This window comes from Gadus macrocephalus, chromosome 22, assembly GCF_031168955.1.
Source record: "Gadus macrocephalus chromosome 22, ASM3116895v1".
NCBI lineage: Eukaryota > Metazoa > Chordata > Actinopteri > Gadiformes > Gadidae > Gadus > Gadus macrocephalus.
Window position 1 is genome coordinate 3387378 of NC_082403.1, and position 20843 is coordinate 3408220.

General features: G+C 46.6%; 3 protein-coding genes across 3 annotated transcripts; 1 reads left to right on the forward strand and 2 right to left on the reverse strand.

The window, feature by feature from the left end:
• Positions 1-3167: 3167 nt before the first annotated feature.
• LOC132450903 (proton-coupled zinc antiporter SLC30A2-like) lies at positions 3168-11401 on the reverse strand. The gene is made up of 9 exons (XM_060043089.1): positions 10656-11401; positions 9841-9995; positions 8935-9081; positions 8386-8539; positions 7791-7939; positions 7504-7616; positions 5641-5746; positions 4748-4882; positions 3168-4222 (listed from the first exon to the last, which is right to left on the reverse strand). Exons 1-9 carry the CDS (start codon positions 10721-10723, stop codon positions 4077-4079), a joined length of 1173 nt encoding a protein of 390 aa, XP_059899072.1. The 5' UTR covers positions 10724-11401; the 3' UTR covers positions 3168-4076.
• Positions 11402-14980: 3579 nt separating this feature from the next.
• Positions 14981-18595, forward strand: LOC132451259 (probable serine/threonine-protein kinase fhkB). The gene is made up of 2 exons (XM_060043628.1): positions 14981-15323; positions 17517-18595. The coding sequence occupies exons 1-2, from the start codon at positions 15099-15101 to the stop codon at positions 17892-17894; spliced, it is 603 nt and encodes a 200-aa protein (XP_059899611.1). The 5' UTR covers positions 14981-15098; the 3' UTR covers positions 17895-18595.
• LOC132451260 (alanine and arginine-rich domain-containing protein-like) lies at positions 18564-20431 on the reverse strand. Its single transcript, XM_060043629.1, has 2 exons — positions 19781-20431; positions 18564-19381 (listed from the first exon to the last, which is right to left on the reverse strand). The coding sequence occupies exons 1-2, from the start codon at positions 20006-20008 to the stop codon at positions 19259-19261; spliced, it is 351 nt and encodes a 116-aa protein (XP_059899612.1). The 5' UTR covers positions 20009-20431; the 3' UTR covers positions 18564-19258.
• Between the last annotated feature and the right edge of the window lie 412 nt (positions 20432-20843).

Genomic DNA, 20843 nt, shown 5'->3' on the forward strand with positions numbered 1-20843 from the left:
CTATGTTTTTTTTCATGACGACCAATAAAAAACAACAGTGTTACCCCTTATGTTTTTTTTCATGACGAACAATAAAAAACAACAATGTTACCCCATATGTTTTTTTTCATGACGACCAATAAAAAACAACAGTGTTACCCCTTATGTTTTTTTTCATGACGAACAATAAAAAACAACAGTGTTACCCCATATTTTTTTTTTCATGACGACCAATAAAAAACGACAGTGTTACCCCTTACGTTTATTTCATGACGGCCGATAAAAAACGACAGTGTTACTCCTTGTGGTTTTTTTCATGACGACTGATAACAAACGACAGTGTTACCCCTTATGTTTTTTTTCATGACGACCAATAAAAAACGACAGTGTTACCCCTTATGTTTTTTTTCATGAAGAGCAATAAAAAACGACAGTGTTACCCCTTATGTTTTTTTTCATGAGGACCAATAAACAACAACAGTTTCACCCCTTATGTTTTTTTTCATGACGACCAATAAAAAACCAATGTATTACCCCTTATGTTTTTTTTCGTGACGACCAATAAAAAACAACAGTTACCCCTTATGTTTTTTTTCATGAAGACCAATAAAAAACAACAGTGTTACCCCTTATGTTTTTTTTCATGACGACCAATAAAAAACAGTGTTTCCCCTTATGTTTTTTTTCATGACGACCAATTAAAAACAACAGTGTTACCCCTTATGGTTTTTTTCATGACGACCAATGAAAAACAACAGTGTTACCCCTTATGTTTTTTTTCATGACGACCAATAAAAAACGACAGTGTTACCCCTTATGTTTTTTTTCATGAAGAGCAATAAAAAACGACAGTGTTACCCCTTATGTTTTTTTTCATGAGGACCAATAAACAACAACAGTGTCACCCCTTCTGTTTTTTTTCATGAAGACCAATAAAATACAGTGTTACCCCGTATGTTTTATTTGATAAATATCGACAGTGTTACCCCTTATGTTTATTTCATGACGGCCGATAAAAAACGACAGTGTTACCCCTTATGTTTTTTTTCATAACGACCAATGAAAAACAACAGTGTTACCCCTTATGTTTTTTTCATGACGACCAATAAAAAACAACAGTGTTACCCCTTATGTTTTTTTTCATGACGAACAACAAAAAACAACAGTGTCACCCCTTATGTTTTTTTTCATGACGACCAATAAAAAATGACAGTGTTACCCCTTATGTTTTTTTTCATGACGACCAATAAAAAACCAATGTATTACCCCTTATGTTTTTTTTTCGTGACGACCAATAAAAAACAACAGAGTTACCCCTTATGTTTTTTTTCATGAAGACCAATAAAAAACAACTGTGTTAAATTGTAATACCCTATTCAATATAACTTTATCAATCAATATAAATATAATTTCCGGTTCACTGCTGTGAAAATGCATTCTGTGGCATATTCTCATTGCACGGATACCATGGCTCCAGATTAGATCATCTATGACTTTCTCTCAAATTAATTCATCGCTATAAATACAGGACAGGTCTCCATCACTAGGCCTGCTCTCCTCGGTTTTTTAACGGGTTCGTCTATCTTGAAGCACCGTTGGGGACTATTCGGAACAAGGTGTGAAGTTTTCCACTCCCTAATTAGGGGAGGAAAATTTGGCTCACTCGTCATGATGAATGAATATTGCTCTCTCCGTTTCAATCTGCCAAACAGCCAGAGCGACTGAGGCGTACCATTTGGAAAATTAGTTTCTCCATATGAATTGGATATGTCTGCTCTCCTTCAGCTCAGCTAATTGAAATGGTGTGTGTGTGTGTGTGTGTGTGTGTGTGTGTGTGTGTGTGTGTGTGTGTGTGCGCGCGTGCGATTGCGGGGACAAATTAATAGGATTTATTATCATAAGCAAGCAAGCGAGAAATAGGAAAGAAAGACAGACAGGCCGACCGGCGTGAAGAACGCAATGTCTGTCTGCGCTCATTAGCAGAGGCGCTATCACTGTAGCGTTTACGCGGATTATCCAGTGACACCTAGCGAGCGCATAAATCAAGCTGCAGCCGAGTTTCATTAAAAATACGAAGTATGGTTGACACCGTGGTGCATTCTTGGGGCGGGCCTAGGGCCGGATGGCGATGATGCCATGCTGGGGAATGAGTGAGTGGGATACCACTGGCACACCTTTGTAAATATACAGTATAACATCACTTTTTGTGTCTGTTCACAGTGATTGCACTATTGCACACGTCCTCCATATGGTAAATACTATGTATGGTCAGTGTATCTTTAATATATCTGTTAATAGGAGATTCCCACATTTTATTTTTAATATATCGAGTATTTCATATTCTAATATCTGATCTGTATATATATTTTGTATTTAACTTTTCATACTTTGACATTAATGTTAACGCTTGTTTCTCATGCCAATAAAGCTTTTTGTAAATGAATTGAATTGAAGTAGTGATTGAGTTGACTGGTTCTCCCTGTCTGAGTGAAGTGAGGCCGGTCAGGCTGTAAATCGCACCCTGCTGAGTCACGAGTCATCAGCTGGATAGCAGGGCAACAGAATGAGCAGCCAATAAGATTACAGATGGAATGAAGTTATCAAGATCAAGTCTGGACATGTTATTTATTAAAATCAACATTATTGCAGCCTGTTGATCGTGAAGTTGATCGTTAACATTAGACGTTTTGATGTTGTTCCAATAATAATCAACTTTACTGTGTAAGCTTTGCACAAATGTCGATTTGAAAGATGTTACATAAAAAAAAACGTCCCTTTAAAATAAAAGTTCCTGTTCTGACTCCAGAAATACTTTTTATGTTGTTCAGAGTCGAGAAGACCTATTTCCCAGAGTTTTCAGCATTACCGTTGTATGTCCTTAAGGCAACACTGGCTTCTTCAGAGGACACCGAGAAAAAGAAAAGGCTATTCTGGTATCAATTGATGCTGTGGGGAAGTTATTCAGCCCCGTCAAGACCTGTCAAGAATTATTAAACTTTTCATTCCATGGAAGTACTCACTGATCTACTGTGTGTCGCTTAGCAACCGTGATCCGGCAACAGATAAGCCGATGTTGAAATCATACAATCTACGGTTGAAATCGGTGGTGTTGAAAGCAAAAAGTCAAGATTAGTAATACTGTCACTGAGTGATTTGGACAGGGGAAAGTGAATTACAGCCAGATAGAATACTGCCGAAAATATTTTATTGAATGAAAAAAAAAACGTTATTTTCACTTAACATTATGCCGAATGCTAAAATATGGTAAAATGCCACTGGTACCTTTTTAGCTACAGTACGAAGAGTATTTCAGTTTCTAACTGAAAACCGGAGACCATTTCAACCCCATTTAAAACAAGCATGGCTTAAATCATCTTGACTAAAACAGTTTATTAACATAATTTAAAACACTGCACTTTTCCTTTCATAAGTTGAAAATGAAATCACCCACTGCATTTATTGAGGATTTCTCTTAAGTTGAGTTATCAAAAACAGTCGTTAACTTATGATTTAAATGAGAACTATTCCGCTAATACCAACATATAAATGTGGTCGTGTGATGAGGATTTGTGTAAAATCAACCCCTTAGTCATCCCCAAAGCATGGGTCACATGGCAAGGTTTATGGGGTCCTTACGCAGGGTAAGGTTTACGGGGTCCCCTCACAGGGTGATGTTTATGGGGTCCCCATCACAGGGCGAGGTTTATGGGGTCCTTACACAGAGTGAGGTTTAAGAGGTCCTTACCCAGGGGGGAGGTTCATGGGGTCCCCATCACAGGGCAAGGTGTATGGGGTCCCCTCACAGGGTGATGTTTATGGGGTCCCCATCACAGGGCAAGGTTTATGGGGTCCTTACACAGAGTGAGGTTTAAGAGGTCCTTACCCAGGGGGGTGGTTTATGGGGTCCCCATCACAGGGCAAGGTGTATGGGGTCCCCTCACAGGGTGAGGTTTAAGAGGTCCTTACCCAGGGGGGAGGTTTATGGGGTCCCCATCACAGGGCAAGGTGTATGGGGTCCTAACACAGAGTGCAGGTCGGTGACTTTACAGGGTGCTCACACAGAGGGGGGTTAAGGGCGTACTTAGAGTTCAGGTGGGTTATTTCACGGGGTCCTCGCACAGTGTGCAGTCGGGCTTGAGGTCGGCCTCACGCTCCATCTGGATGGTGATGGAGTGGAAGTTGAAGGAGAGGTAGCAGGCCTGGGTCATCTCCCTCAACACCGACTGGGCGTCCACCGTGTCGTCTGCGTGAAGAAGGGGGGGGGGGGAGGAGTCAGTACTGTCGAGTAAATAATAAAGCCATCATCCAAACTCCTGGCCCCGTCTGGCTCAACTGGGAGACTCCAGAGTTAGGGGTTCGAGTCCCTTTCTAGTTCAACTGGTACAGCAAGGCATTAATAACGCCACGGTTTAAGGGCTTGATTCCCTGTCTAGTTCAACTGGTAGAGCAAGGCATTACCCCTGCCAGGGTTAAAGGTTTCGGTTCCCTGTCTAGTTCAACCGGCAAAGCCAGGCATTAACAACCCAACAAAGAGTAACTTAACATTACACAACATTCCTTCACTTCAATTCAGACAGGGAAAACATTCCAAAACTTTTTAACTAAAACGTGTTAAAATACGAAAGAGAAACAGCAGTCTCATCTTTTTGGCGATACCAATAAAAATAGCTAAATAAATCTAAAATATGAAGAATGAATTCCGCAAAACAAACAGTAAGTGTCGACCTTAACCGATCGATAAGGAGGTGCAGGCGAGCGGGGGTCTCACCGATGGCGACGTGGGAGGACAGCACAGCCTGGTTCATGGTCAGGGCCCAGATGTGGAGGTTGTGGACCGCCGTCACCCCCTTGACCGCCAGCAGGCGCTCCCGGACCTCCACGTACTTCACCCCCGACGGGGTACCTGTGGCCGGGACGGAGCGTGTGTGAGGCAGGGGGGGTTCCCAAAATAGTCCCATGCTGACCCTTGACCCACCTGGCTCCCAGGGACCCCCCCCCCCCCCCCCCCCCCCCCCCGGATGAAGTAAAGCCCATTTTCATTATCATATTGAACAATGTGATGATTGACGTTAATCGTTGCCTTGTTTCCCTGTTCAGAAAATTACCTAAATTACTAATTTACCGCGAAATGGGTAAAAATAAATAAAAGGAGTTACCTTCTGTCCTTTACTCTGTTCTTGCAAGTTGGTTCCAGATTTAGTTTTTCATTGAATAATGAAAAAAAAAAAATCCCGAGATTTGATAGAACTGCCCTGGAATTGATCAGTGTCCCTCTAATGGAGCTGGCCCAGGCAGGAAGGCGTGCGCTGTGACTGTGAGGCCACTTCCTGACCCACTGGGGTCCCCTCCCACGACTCAAATATCGGTCACCACCCACTGAAGGGTTACCACCCGCTGATGGGACGCGAGCCAATGATGGGCAACGACCCACGACCCGCTGAAGGCTCCCCACCCACAGGTGGCCCAAGACCCACAGATGGGTCGTGACCGACCGGTGGCCCACGAACAACTGATGGGCCACGACCCAGGACCAATTGTTTGGTCGCAACCCACCGACAGGCCACGACCAAAACCAACCGACGGGCCGCGACCCACCGATGGAAAGCCACCGATTTTCTAGGTGGAGGTGAACACATGTAGACGAGACAGTGACGGGCGCACCTTCCATGAGGACGATGAGGATGTCCCTCAGGATGGTCACCGTGGTCCCAAGGACGAAGAGGGAGAAGAGGAAGGTGCAGATGGGATCCGCTATTTTGTACTCCGGCTGGGGAGGAAACACGCAGAACAGAAGACCACTTATTTGAAGTACAGGAATTTTAAAAATTCAGACTTTCCTAAGTCAAGGCAAGTAAGGCATTACTTGCCTTTTTAGAAAAGTCTTTAAAGTCTGTGTTAGGCCAGGCAATCAAAGTGTATCGATATAGCATCCCCGAACAAAAACTTCATCAACTTTTCAAAGGTTATTTTACCAGGATGATCAATAAAGTGCATGCATCGTGTATGGAACTGAGTCATTGTTTTTCATGAATGGCTTCTTTCATTTTTTCTATAAGTAACCCTACATGCCCACTGCACCGTCAGTCAACGGACGTGGGAAGGCGTTGCTGACTGATGGGGGAGTAGTCTTTGCAGAGGCATCCGTCAGCCAATCAAATCGCTTCGCCGGGTTCTTCCCGCTTCTTCCTGCTTGTTGCGATGCAAGATGACCCGCTTTCCCGCTTTCCAGTATCGTCAGAGCCCGAGTCGTGTCACAGTGCTTAAATTTGCATACGCGATCTGATTGGATGACGGATCCGTCGCTGCCGAAAAAGTTGGAACATTTTTCAACTTCTTGACGGACCCGAAGGCTCCAACGGAACGGACGGATCCACAATGCAGCGTCCGTCCCCATTCAAAGTCAATGGGGATCAGTCAACGGACGGAGGTAGTGGGCACGGGGCTTTAGAGGGGTGTTTGGTTTGAGTGGAGGAACACTGCTCTCTGTCAGGTCCATCTTCTATCTATGTGTCCTATGAATGATTCACTACAGTAGTCTCCAGTCCCCAGTGTAGCCAGAGGGCTGAGAGAGATGCTATAGCACATGGTGATCACAAGGGAACAGGCAGACTATACAAGACAAACTGGAGATTTCCAAAGGAGTTTCTTGGTTTTTCTCTTATTTATGTTACATGAAGAAATACTACTATTATTTTTTACTGTGCTTTAGAAAGTTAGACTTACTAAATATTTTATATTTTACTTTGAGCTGAAAGATTTTAACTGAAGGCTGATTTTAACTGAAGGCTACTAAGGGAGTAAACTCCCTTAGTTTGATACTAAGGAAACCATTTGATACTATTTTACATTAAACATCGAATAGTATTTTATAGTAGTAGTTGTTTAATAGTACTTAAAACCTAAGTAAGTGTGGGAGTAGAATTTTAATTTCAAGTTTTACATCAAAGCAAACTTTTACTCCTCACTGACTAAACGGTAGACTTACAGGTTACATTGTGCAGACATCGTAAGAGACCTTAGTCTACTTTTAAATCATAAAGTATTAGGTTGAACTTCGATTTTTCTAGTCTATTAGGCCACAAGTACCGTTTACCCCTCACTTACTAAACATGGTAACAGACAGGATTCATCTGGGTTCAATTTGGTAGTTTTTCTAGACTTTGCACAACATCAGACTGGTTAAAGCTCCCATGACATGCCAGCAGGTGTGGTTAGCCGTTACAAGCAGTTTTGGAAATATGCCCCTTATGACATCACAAGTGGGCGTGTCCACCTAGATGTGTGACGGATAGATGAGCAACGTTTGCTATAGCCCACTGGGTAGGCTGGTAGACTGATCAATTCAGCAAACATCTAGGTGGACACGCCCACTTGTGATGCGGCTTGTAGGGCTATTCACACTCACCACCTGGTGGCATGTCATGGAACCTTTAAATTCCCCTTCGCTAAGCAGCAACGCGTAACACTTCTCAACACGTCCAGCAGGGGGCGACCTTGGACCGACGGACCGAGCGAGCCACTTACCTTGAAGTAGATGATGATGGCGCTGACCATGACGCTGACGCTCTGCAGGAGGTCGCCCACCACGTGCACGAAGGCGGCGCGCACGCTGGCGTTGGCCTGCTGGGCGCGCTTCCCTGGGGCGACGCCACAGAGAAAACACGCACATGGTCATCTTTTTGTATTGTCATATTGAGGTTGAATCAAATCAAAATGGCGTCAAACATTTATCCGTTTAATGAAACCATTTAATATAAGTAAAAAAAATCAAAAACAAACTAAATCTAAAGATTAAATGGCGTGTGTCGTACCCTGCTCAACTCCTTCCACGTCCTTGTCACCGTGGTTACCGTGGCCGTGGTTGGCGTGTCCGTCCTCTTTCGGGGCGTGGCTGTGACCATGGGAACTGAGCCCCCCGTGAGAGTGGCCGTGTCCTGATTGGTGCAGGGTGAGCGCCATGCTGTCCAACCGGGAAACAGAGAGCGGCGGCCATTACTATTTACGTTCACGACAGCGCATCCTTTCTGCTTCCTCTTCCCAGTCTGTCATCATCATCAGTATCCTCAATGGTCTTTAAATGTAATTCTTTACAGGCATAAACCAACATGTGCTGTAAATGTGCACACAAGCCAACATTTAAATGCGGGTGTACATGTAAATGTAAACATACTGATCGTCAACTATTGTTTTAAAGCGCGTGCGTGGATACATGATCCTGGTTTGAGTTTGAAGAGGTACGCGTTTGGGGGTGTGTGTGTGTGTGTGTTTAAATGACGTCGGCTTGTGTTTAAAGGCGTGTGCATCAAAGGACGTGAGCATGCGTGTGTGAGTGAGTGAGTGAGCTTCTCAGGATACGTCTGAGCCTCCGCGTGTGAGTGAGTGAACGAGGGTGCACGCGTGTCTCACATGATGTTGGCGATGACCGCGCAGCCGGAGGTGATGAGCATGATGGCGCCGTCGATGACGTAGTCGTCGCTGATGATGCGCTCCGCGGCCAGGTACACCAGCACCCCCGTCACCAGCCAGATGGTGAACACAGACAGCAGGGCCCCGAGGATCTCTACAGGGACAGACCACCAGCACCCGCTGTTACCCAAAGCACCGTGAGGGAGGGAGGGAGAACTCTACCACCCCCAGAGCACCGTGAGTGAGTGAGTGAGTGAGTGAGTGAGTGAGTGAGTGAGTGAGAGTGTGTGTAGAGAGAGTGAGAGTCAGTGGGTGAGAGAGTGCGTGTGTGAGGGAGTGAGGGTAAGTGAGTGAATGCGTGCCAGCGCTGTGCCAGTCGTAGCTCAGCGTGAGTACTAGTGTGTGTGTCTGTGTCTGTGTGTGTGTGTGTGTGTGTGTGCGTGCCGTGTAGGCGTGTGCGTACCAGCGCTGTGCCAGTCGTAGCTCAGCGTGTGTACTATTGTGTGTGTGTGTGTCTGTGTCTGTGTGTGTGTGTGTGTGTGCGCGTACCAGCGCGGTGCCAGCCGTAGTTGAGCGTGTGCGTGGCGGGGCGGGACGAGAGCCAGAGGGAGCAGAGGCTGATGATGAAGCTGGTGAGGTCCACCAACAGGTGGGCCGCGTCCGTCATCACCGCCAGGCTCCCCGCAAAGTACCCCCCTGCCCCCCCGCACACAGGGAGAATCACAGTCCTTATCGTCATCGAGATGGACACAAGGCCAGCTTCAAACAGGACCGTACCGGTCTGGGCGATCAGACCGTCGGCGCGGTCTCTTAAACAACACCGGCGGCGGCCTCACTTCAACATCCCACATCGATGTTAAACCGCTTTGCTGGTTCTGAGTGTTTCCTGTATGATACACTTGGACCTGAATATGAACAATAGCGGAATAGCCCTCTGGTCTTTGGGCTCAGACATTATGTGAAGACTTGGGCAGTACTGAACCGACAGCGATACATTATTTCTCTTTCTTCTGACAAATGTACTTATTGTAACTTGGTCACTTTGGATAAAAGCGTCTGCAAAAATGCCCTGAATGTACAGGTGCATGTACTTGATCCACTGTTATGCTGCGCCCCCAAACTCTTTACAGAGTAGACGGCAGGTATGAGTCTGAGACTAAAGTGCTTGATTGTCTTTGTTTATGTTCAGGGCTCACGCTAAACAATCTTTTCGGTAGAATTGGTACAACGGAAGATGTTGCGGGAGACAGTTACGAGGCGTCAGGTCAGAAACAACAAGACAAAAACTTAGAGATGGAGAGAGGAACGAGGAGGAGGAGGAGACCTGGACAGGGAGAAACAACTGGGCGAGATGGACAAAGAGGAGAGGAGGGAGAGAGAAGGAGAGGAGAGATGGAGGAAGAGGAGGAGGAAGAGGGATGTTGAACCGGGGAGGAAGAGGAGGAGTCGGCTCACCCACGATCTCTCCGATCATGAAGATGAGGCAGATGACCGACACCACGTACAGCCTCTCCCTCGCCGTCTTCCTCTCGCGCTCGCGGTCCTCCTTGGCGCGGCTGTTGTCATGGCAATGCTTGACGACGCCGTCGACGCCATCTTGGTATGGATTACTGAGGAAGAAAGAAAACGTTTGGTCATACGTTGGTGGTCATATCAGTAGGGTTTCAAACTTGGCGATTGGGGTTAAATTTCATCACACGTGTAAAGCACTTAATACATTAAGCTTGGTATCCTTAGGAAATCCCCTTATAGTGTTTAAGCAACATGAACTATTCAGACAAAAACTCTTCTATAAACTCTTCTCTCTCCTTGAATCCGACAGCAAGGAAACAAGGGGAGGGAGTAAATCTTGAGATGGAAGAGAGACAAAAAAGGAGGGACAGAAATAGTAAGGGAGAGAACAGCCATTCTGAGGAACAGCCATAACATACCCCCTTCTCCTCCCTGTGAGTTCCCTTTGCACACTACTCAAACCCCGGGGGGCTTAGCACTGTGTGGAGAGGGTTGATTTAATCAACGGGTCGTGGGCACAGGTTTTGCCCACGACCTCCACCCAGACAAACTGATGTAAAAGTCCCAGTCACATTTCGCCTCGTCACATTTCACTCAAACCAGCAATAAAGATGAATAAACAGATTAATACAATAAATAAGCAGCATTAAAGCGGGTCTGGCTACGATTCAACAGACATTGTAAAGCATGAATAAAAAAAAACGAAACAAGAATAATGATCACGATTGAACCGAGTTGTTAGTATAATTAAATTATACCTGTCCGCGGAATATGTGGCAATGGTCTCCGTCAAGAGGTGAGCCTTTTCCTTGCTCTTCTTGAACATCTCGAACTTCTTCTGAGCAGATCAGAGGATGGTAGGTGGCAATAAAACGGAAATGTTTGAAATATTTCCTTGGGACTCTAGGAAAACAAACAAATAATCTTCCGAAAATCCCTTAACCAGCACTTTACAACAAAAACCTTGACTGTCTGGGACCACCAACCACCAGTGTGAGTGTGTGTGTGTGTGCAGCACAGGGGATGCCTTGTGCCTACCAGGATCGCAGCGTTCCCATCCTAGATAGTCAAGTGTGCAAAAGTGGTCTTCAAGTATGTTTAAACCTTGTGACCGCAAATGCCGACCGTGTGCAAAACGGTGCGACCGCCTGCAGCTCTACTACGCGTGACGCTGGGGTTCAGGGGCCTGCCCGTAATTCCGACACCTCATTGTTCCGACTCCTCAGTGGTCCGAAATATTTCCCATTAGATCGACATGCCACTATGCCGACGGTTCAATGCTCCGAAAACGGAACCCATTGGTCCGAAGGTCCGTTTGTCCGACTTTTCAAAAAGGAGGCACATTGGCCGACGGTTCAATATGCCGAATAAGCCAAGGCGTAATTCCACATGTGTGATTATGAAACCAAAAATAAAAGACGATGTAGGCTAAGTTCCAGCAGTGCACTTCACCAAGCCAGACTGTTGCTGTGGGCTTGAACTGTCACAAGAGGTGAATTTATGAAGCGCACGTTATACAAGGACTAAAAGCCCACTGTAAACACAGGAAACAACACATATAGGCCCATACACAGCTACTAAAGATAAAAATTATATTCGTTTTTCACTCACCGTTTGACTTCTTTACGGGAAAAGTATTAGTTCTTGTATAACGTGCGCTTCATAAATTCACCTCTTGTGACAGTTCAAGCCCACAGCAACAGTCTGGCTTGGTGAAGTGCACTGCTGGAACTTAGCCTACATCGTCTTTTATTTTGGGTTTCATAATCACACATGTGGAATTGCGCCTTGGCTTACTCGGCATATTGAACCGTCGGCCAATGTGCCTCCTTTTTGAAAAGTCGGACAGACGGACCTTCGGACCAATGGGTTCCGTTTTCGGAACATTGAACCGTCGGCATAGTGGCATGTCGATCTAATGGGAAATATTTCGGAGCATTGAGACGTCGGAACAATGAGGCGTCGGAATTACGGCACCGGGGTTCAGGGGTCGACGTAAACCCCGTGAAGACCTCCACTGTTGTTATATTATAAGGGTCCTCCTGATGTGTTGGGTTATCTAGGGCCTAGCTAGGGTTGCCAACCGTCCCGTAAAATACGGAATCGTCCCTTATTTGGCAATTAAATGTTGCGTCCCGTATTGAAGCAATACGGGACGCAATTTGTTCCGTATTTCCATAAATGTCCAATACACATGTCTGTCACACACACAAATTCTAAATCTAACAATAATGATCAAAACACAGGGAATACTACGGTCAGCAAAATTGTCGCGGCGGGATCTACGCAAGACCGGCTCCGGTCATCTGTGTGTCTGCGCATGCGTGTGGTGGTCACGGTTGCCTAGCGACAGACACCACACACCGGCGCTGCTCACAAAACCTGCGCCTTTTAAAAATGTCCGCTACACCCGATACTCCACCACGTCCTCAAAAGCGTAAACGCTTGCAGAAGTACGGACGTGAGTGGGAAGACGCACATCCTTGGCTGGACAGCGTCAGTGGAGATGTTTACAAGGCAAGTTGTAAAATATGTCGGCGAGTGTTTTCAGTGGCGCACGGTGGGCTGTCTGACATCAGACAGCATGCAACTGGACAGCATGCAACCTTCTTCTCTGCAATAATATCCTCTCTCTCTTTGAGGAAGTTGTAAAGAAGCTGGAGAGTGATGAAACCACCTGTGTTGAGTTATATTCCATCATGGAAAACTTCAAGCAAAAGCTCACACAGAGACGAGATTAACAGTTCTATGGCTACTTAACTAAATTGAAGCTGCAGCGTCTCCGTCCACTTGATGCTGACATGGCAAGGGCAGATTTTACTGCATTCCTCAACACAGCACTCTCATATGTTGAGAAATGGTTCAACTTTTCTGAAGACTACTGGTTGTTCTCACTGCAACCTCTCTCTCTGCACCATGGCACCATGACCTTTACTGACATTGAGAGGGTGACCACCAAGCTCAACCTCATCCATAAAGTCAACATGGATGAACTTTATGATGAATGCTCCACAGCAAAACCCATTCTGAAGAGGCTCAAAGAAGATGCTGAATATGAATGGAAGTCCAAAGGTGTGGCTGCCAGGTGGGTGGCTCTCTTTCGAGTAGCTGACCTGCCAAACATGCTGTCCATCACCAGACATATCCTGAGCATCCCAGCATCCACTGGATGTGTGGAAAGGATCTTCTCCAGAATGGCCAACAAATGGAGTGGGCCATTCCGTTTATTTAGTTTATATTTTAAAAGTTCATTGCTGCACACGCCACACAAAGAGATTTCATTCAAGATTTAATTGACTGCACTTTATAAGAGAATGTTATGTGGTAATAAAGCATTTCAAGATTTAAGTATGACTAATTCCTTTCTTGATCAACCCTTTACTAAAAACACCAGCACAAAATAAAACATACCACTGCTGCGGGCGCCCCGCCCCCCAGGAGTCGGGCCCGTGGTGGGCGTCCCTTATTTTAATTTCTGAAAGTTGGCAACCCTAGGCCTAGCAGAGGGATAGCAGAGGTCCGTTTAAACGGCCTCGATCGACGCCATCAATCTATGATTCAAGCCTGGTGGGTCGGTTATGTCTACTCAGATCTTATGTCGGAAGGACAAAACAGCGTGTCAGTTCAGTCATTAACTGAATGCAAATTTGCTTTTCAACGGGTGGACCTATATCCTATCCTATTTCCTGGCTACTGCACCTACCAACTCCAAGATGAGCACTGAAAGTGGATCAACGCTCGCTCTGATCAGACACCAAACACTACTGAAGAATTTTGTTTCTTCTTCCAGGCTGCCGTATGATTGTTCACCAGAAGGGGGCGACGGAGCAGCGTTTAACAACCACCGACGCATCCTGTTGAGGAATCTAACAATAAAAATATTGCTGATTCAGAATCCATGAAATTTAAGTCATAGTTTGACGCGACTTTATTTAATGACGTTTCTGCTTTGTGTAGAAACGTCCTAACCATGCCCTAGGACCCTTTGAAACGTTAATGCCGTTTCGGCTTTGTGCTACCGTAATTCTGCGTAGCCTACTGCCAAAGATTTTATTCCTCTGGGTTTGGGAATTTCTTATTTTATCCCCTCTCTCTCTCTCTCTCTCTCTCTCTCTCTCTCTCTCTCTCTCTCTCTCTCTCTCTCTCTCTCTCTCTCTCTCTCTCTCTCTCTCTCTCTCTCTCTCTCTCTCTCTCTCTCTCTCTCTCTCTCTCTCTCTCTCTCTCTTGTCTTGTGTGTGTTGTCTAATGATTGTACGATGTCATGACAGCAGAATCAGGTCGGATCCTAAAAATAGCGCTATGTGCGTCAGTGCAGGAAGAAGGGGTTTCTGTTTTGCTGCCCGAGTGTGTGAGGTTGCTACTTGGTTGCTAGGCATTGTGGGGTCCGGCCGGAGAAATGTGGGGTCCGATGTGTGTGTGTGTGCGTAAGAAAGATGAAGAGAGAGAGAGTGTGTGTGTATCTCTGTATATGTGTATATGTTTCACACATGGATGGACCCTGGCCGTGGGACTTTGGTTCCTACACGTGCGAGTGTGTGAGCACCCGTAGTCTTTTTATGTGTGTGTATGTGTGCGTGTGTGTGTAAATACAGCCAAATGTGTTCACTTTCAGGGGGTTTGACAAAGCGAGGTTCATGTTGTGATGGGAGGTCTTGTGTGTGTGAGACAGACCTGGCATAGGACGCCATGGCTACCGCCCCCCTTTTAAACTATTTTATTGGTGTGAGTTGTGTGTGTTGCCAAGCCAGTACCAGCATTAAAGCTGTGTCGTCAGGTCTGCCACGTCACACACACACACACACACACACACAGATACAGACCCAGACACACACACACACACACAGATACAGACCCAGACACACACACACACACACACACACACAAAGACGTATAAACATGTGCACACAAAAAAAATAACACAAATCACTGATGCCACAATGCCAAAGAGCTAATGTATGCTGAAGCACAGAGAGAGAGAGAGAGAGAGAGAGAGTGACACTAACAGAGAGAGGGTGTTTCCAATAGGCTGGGACTGACGTACCTCGAGACTCTTAAAGCCCTGTCGTGAACAGGAAGGATCCCAGACCACCGCTTGTACCCCCCTGAGCCATCACCCGTCTCCCGACCCCAGCTTCAGCCACATCCCCCCCACAACCTCCCCCGGGCCTTCTCCACCCTCCACCTGCCTCCTCCACCCAGCCATGACGGAGGCTGTCCTCACCCTACTCAGGGACTTCTCCAGCAAGACGGACTCCTTCGACGGCTGCGAGCCCAACGGACGACCGGGTCTCCGGGAGCCGGGCCCAGCCAGGGCCCCGCGGGGCCAGCCCAGAGAGGGGCCCCGGGAGCGGGGCCGAGCCGAGGGGGGAGAGAGACCCTGCTCCCTGGACATAGAGAGCGCCTTGGCCTGGCTGCGGTGGGAGCTGGTGAGCTGAGCTGTGGTTCTGTTGGGGTTCAGGAGGGTTGAGCTCTTGAGTTCTGTCCCTGGACGACTGGATGGTGGCCAGAGGGACCCGGTTGAAAACAAGATGGAAAAAAAAGTGTGTGGTTCAAAACGTGAAGCAGCTTTTACTTCTTCGCCACCTACAGGGTTTGTTATGCACGGTCATTCATAAACGCCATGTGATTTCTCATAGACCTTTGATCGAGGGAACCGGAGGCGGGACTTATTCTTCAGAGGTCTGTGGAGTAGCAGGTAGAAAGCTGACAGTGCGGGATTGAACATGGTCACCTCTCGTCTGGAGTCAAACCCTGTGACTGCTGTGACTAGACTATCCTGCCTCCCTTGGTCTATTTCATGTTTAAAATTTGATGGCCATTGTTCCTGTGATGAGGACGGTGTTTAAGAGTTTTGGTAAATGACTATTATGTTTGCTTTGGATTTGTGAAGACACTCGGCATATATAGGAAAGGGGACGTTCTGGGTTCGATCCCCAATGTCCACAGTCTGACCAGTAGGCATCCTGGAACAAGGTGACCCCTGACCCCTACTGGCCCCTTACTGATCTGTATCGTCCGTAAACATTTAGTTTAGATAAAGTAATCTGCTAAATTAGTTAGCTGACTAATTAGTAGCCGACACCTACATTAGATTGCAGGTAAATGACGGAGATGGCTGAAGGAGTCAGCTCAGCATGCAGACGCCCGTGGGGTCCAGGGGAAGCTATTGTGGAAGTAAGAAGAGGCATGTTTACGGGCGGTGAGGTCGAAAGGTCACACTGCAAGCGTGTGTCGGTGGTCGTCGCTGATGAGCGAGGTGGGCGAGAGAGCTTCAGTGTGTGTGAGAGAGTGTGTGAGTCTACCGCTGCTCTCTGTAGCGTGCATGCACACACCCTGCTGGGACTATGGCAACCTCTTAAAGTGTGTCTGCTTTCACTTTCTATTCGGCTCTCTGACTCTCTTTCTAGCTCTCTCACTCTCTTTCTAGCTCTCTCACTCTCAATTCAATTCATTATCAAAGCAAGAAATACCTACATTGCCAATTCATGGAAAATGTAAAATAATTATTTTTTTTATTCTTTCTCACTCTTGCTCTCACTCTAAATTGTCTTTTCTCTCTCTCTCTCTCTCTCTCTCTCTCTCTCTCTCTCTCTCTCTCTCTCTCTCTCTCTCTCTCTCTCTCTCTCTCTCTCTCTCTCTCTCTCTCTCTCTCTCTCTCTCTCTCTCTCTCTCTCTCTCTCTCTCTCTCTCCGTCTGTCTCACTCAATCTCTCACTGAGTCGTAGTGACCTAGACTGTATAGACTCTATAGACCTATACATTCTAGAGCAGGCACCAGTCCAAAAGAACATGCTACCATAGTGCCAGGCACCCCATTATTCACTATGATCACTCTCCTCTAACAGACACACACACACACACACACACACACACACACACACACACACACACACAAACACACACAAATGCCAATCAAACTAATACAAAAGAGTAGCATTTGCATTTGCCATGCTGACAAAGGCTTCCACCGGCTTTTGAGAAAGAAAAGAACTGCAGAAACTCAGGCTCACAATCTCACGCATTCCTTTATCCTGACAACAACAAGCTCTGGCCTGGATTTCAGAACTCAATTTTGGATTAGATGGAATTCTTAATTTTCCTGGTTTTCTCAACAATGAGGGGAACTAGAAGGTCTCTGGTGTAAAATCTATTATAGAAAGGAAGGATATGTACGATTTTAGCGTCTGTAAAGAAGAGAGTGGTGAAAAATAACATGGAATTTAGAGAAGAATATTTAAAAATAAACATATGTCAACATCTGCATATAAAGATTAATTAACTTTTTTGATTCTAATATATTTATATGCACTTTTTGCAGCATTTATATGGACAGGACAGAGAAGAAAGGTGTTAAGTAAAAAGTGAATGACATAAACAGCGAGTCAGAATCCAACTATCCATCATTATCTCATGATACCACCAGGTAACGTTAATGTGCCTGACTGCCGTTCCGAGTGGATGGCTTAAAGAGGAACCAAGTGCTAAAATAAAACTGCAGCGACAGCACCGCCTCTGGTGAAACACGATTACTACAACAGATTTGTCTGATTGGCTTCATTATTATCACTTATTATACAAAAGTGAGCTAAACGTGTTTTTTTTTTTTTTGTTTCTGTTCAGATGGAGATGCGATCCCAAGACCAGGTTTTGATCCGGCAGTTGATGGAACTTCATGCGGGAATCCAAGAACTCAAGCAGGAGCTGTCTGAGGAAAATCACCAGGACGACGATGATAATAATGAGAATGATGATGATGATGATGATGTTGAAGATGATGATGATGATGATGATGATGATGATGATGACAGTGACAAAAGTGACAATCACAGCTCCTGGGAATCTTGCAGCCAGACAGGAAGTGGCAGCTTGAACTCGGGAGGGAACCAATTTTCTGCTTCCTGTCTGAAGACGATCATGTCCACGCCACTGTCGACCCCACCGTATTGGCTGGGGTCAACAGCCAAAAGGGTGGCTAATAGGAGGAGCTCCATGCCGTGATCGATCAAACTTATCGCAAAACAAAGAATCAAATATAAAGAATAGACAATTATTTTCGAAACTATTTAAATTCAAGTAAGGAAGTTGCAATGATGACGAATTTAAAATATTCCCAAAAAATATTTACTATTGTATTTATTCGATTTTGTTAGTTTGCTTAACTCAGACTAACTTTGCCCATGAAATGGATGAAATCCTTAAAAAATATTATTATTTACATTTTGAATTGATGTTCAGACAATGCTATTACATTGGGGTTTATTGAAGTCTTAGATTTAGATGACAACGGACATCTTGTCCTACACTATCAATCGACCTATGGGTATCGTTTCTCTGCCCGCAGAGTGTAGAAGTTTATTCATAACAGCCGTGGGACAAAATTAAAAAACCATGAACGCACAATGCAAATGTTGAATGAACATGAACATTTTGAATGCTTGAAAACATGTTTAAATGAACATAACATGCAATCTCGTTTGAGTTCCTCATCTGTATAGCAATAAGTCATTAACCATGCGTGTGTCTGTATGATCTGTATGAACCATGTGGTTCTCACCATCGCTAGCTGATCCTCTTCACACGTCAGAGAACGCTGATGTTCCGGTAGCATCGGGACAGTAGTCACAGTAGGACGAAACGATAAACTCTATTCGTGGACTGTTTATTCACTTTTTCAAATTACAAAAATGTTGAATTATTAATTGTAATCAATCTATTATTTTTTTTTACGTTTTTCTTGCACAAAGACACCCAAAATAAACTGCACTCAAAACAAAAGTGAACAATCAAATAACTCCTCTTCTCGGTCCCTTCGACTCTCCGACGCGTTGGCAGGGTCATGCGGTCAGGGTTTTCCACGCCCAGCTGAAAGGCACCGGGTTCCCAACCCAAAGTCCGGTGCCTAACCAGTAGGCGTCCTCAAGCGATATGACCCGCCCTTTGTCTGCTCCTGAATGCCGCCAATCCGAACCCACTGTGGCCGCAGACACTAGCATCAGGCTTTAGCGAGATGACTTAATAATTATGGAATCTTCAGGACTGCCACTGAACCCATCGTCCGAGCCGAACACCCGGTCTAGAGCATGCGAACAGAGGGGAGGCGATGTGATAGGGAGTAGGGACAGCATTGGACCGGGCTTGACTTGCTATGGATAAAAGTGTCTGCTTGGCTTAAGTTTTAGTGTGTTTTTCTCAACACGCCACGTTGAGTTATCATACCCTTCCCACAAGGCCTCCAAGAAACGGAACCAGATCATCTTTCAAATTTGTCTCCGGCATCAGAGAGAGGGTACCATGGTAGTCCTACGTGGTGGTGGTTCGGCCCCTCTCTCTCCCCGCCGTCGGTGCGTCGCGCTGTGGCAGGGTCAGGGCTGGTCGTCCCCCTCCACCTCCAGACCTCCGTAGCTCTCTCGCCTCACCCTTTGCATCTCAGAGTTGAGGCCCAGCAGGGTGCGGGCCAGCTGCTGGTCCTGGGAACGCATCTCGAGCTGTAGGAGGAAGAGGACCCGGTGAAGACCACAGGGATGAGTTGACTCAACTCAGTGGTGAAGGGGCTACGGTGAACGGACCGCATTTATACAGTGCTCTTCTTAACAAGGGGGCCGCTCAAAGCGCTTTGCAGTATTGCCAATCACCCATTCAACACTCGCCCATTCATGCACACATTAACACACCGACGGCGGAGTCAACCATGCAGGGCGAGGTGTCTCGCTCGGGGACACCTCGCCACTCACGCTATGAGGAACCGGGGGATCGAACCAGCAACCTCTCGGTTACCAGTCAACCAAAGCGGCCTACCCTAGCTTTAAGGCCCTGTTCGATTGTACGCTTTTGTCATCACAACTCTTATTCTAACGACCACCACGACACTCAAAGACAGAACTCACCAGCTCGGACCGTAGCCAGGTGATGGCTCCATCTATCTTGGCTCTGCGGAGCTCCTCATTGGCCTGCTGGTTCCCGCCCAGACTGAGACAGCCAATTGGTGCGCAGGGCTCCTCCTTGTGGCCACTCTGGTTGGCCCCGATGGCCCTGAAGGCGTTGATCAGTTGGTTCTTGATGTCCTCCAGAACCAGGGTGGAGAGGGAGTCCTCGCTCTGGCTGTCCCGGTCCATGACAGCCCCCCTCACAGGGGACGGAGGCTGTGTGTGTGTGTGTGTGTGTGTTTGTAAGTGTGTGTGTGTGTGTGATCGAGTTTGTTTGTCTGTGTTTCGGTCTACGTGCGTGTATGTGTGTTTGAGAAAGAATCTTTGTGTGTGTGTGTGTGTGTGTGTGTGTGTGTGTGAATACCTGTCAAGAGTCTCAGCAGAGGAGCAGGGGTGTGCGTGTGTGTGTGCGACTGCGTTTCTATGTGTGTGTGTGTGTGTCTCTGCACAGTCCTCTGTATATCCTCGGCAGTACCCCCGTCTCTTCTCCTTCCCTCCAGCAGAAGAGTCGTGAGTTGTGTGCTCCCGTCTCCGGACGTCCAGGAACCACACGGCTGCACCACCTCCTGCTGCTGCGGACAACGGCTCCCTCTCCCCTCCGCTCGCTTGTGGCTCGGGTCCCGCCGGCGGGGGTGGTGGGTTAGGGTGGGGGTAAACCTCCTCGTCTCCTCGGCCAACAGGAGGTTCTGAGTTGTGGCCCTGCGGCTCCTCCCTCCCCCCCCGGTTGGGTTGTTTTGTCATCGTTACCATGGAGACCTCCCCCCCCCCCCCACCCCCACCTCCGTCTCCTCTCGGGCCCAGTAAGAATAGAGGGGTAGGGGGTGGAGACCCCCTGGACAAAGACTATTGTTGCTTCCCAATAAGACTTAAAAAAAAGAAAAAACGAACCCCCGCCTTTGCTCCACCACTACCACACACTCCCTCTTCTCTCAATGGGTTTCTTTTTCTCCCGCTCACTGTTCCTGCCTTATCCCCCTCTCTTTCTGTCTATCTACCCTCTGTGCTTCTCTGTCTCTCACTCTGC

Excerpts from the sequence above, each read along its gene's own strand:
- LOC132450903 (XM_060043089.1), bottom strand. The coding sequence starts at position 10,723 with ATGTTCAAGAAGAGCAAGGAAAAGGCTCACCTCTTGACGGAGACCATT. Across the intron at positions 7,617-7,790 it reads CGTGGAAGGAGTTGAGCAGG|GGAAGCGCGCCCAGCAGGCC; the intron begins GTACGACACACG and ends GCGTCGCCCCAG. Across the intron at positions 4,883-5,640 it reads CCTCATCGTCCTCATGGAAG|GTACCCCGTCGGGGGTGAAG; the intron begins GTGCGCCCGTCA and ends TCCCGGCCACAG.
- LOC132451259 (XM_060043628.1), top strand. The coding sequence starts at position 15,099 with ATGACGGAGGCTGTCCTCACCCTACTCAGGGACTTCTCCAGCAAGACG. Across the intron at positions 15,324-17,516 it reads CCTGGCTGCGGTGGGAGCTG|ATGGAGATGCGATCCCAAGA; the intron begins GTGAGCTGAGCT and ends GTTTCTGTTCAG.
- LOC132451260 (XM_060043629.1), bottom strand. The coding sequence starts at position 20,008 with ATGGACCGGGACAGCCAGAGCGAGGACTCCCTCTCCACCCTGGTTCTG. Across the intron at positions 19,382-19,780 it reads CCTGGCTACGGTCCGAGCTG|CTCGAGATGCGTTCCCAGGA; the intron begins GTGAGTTCTGTC and ends TTCCTCCTACAG.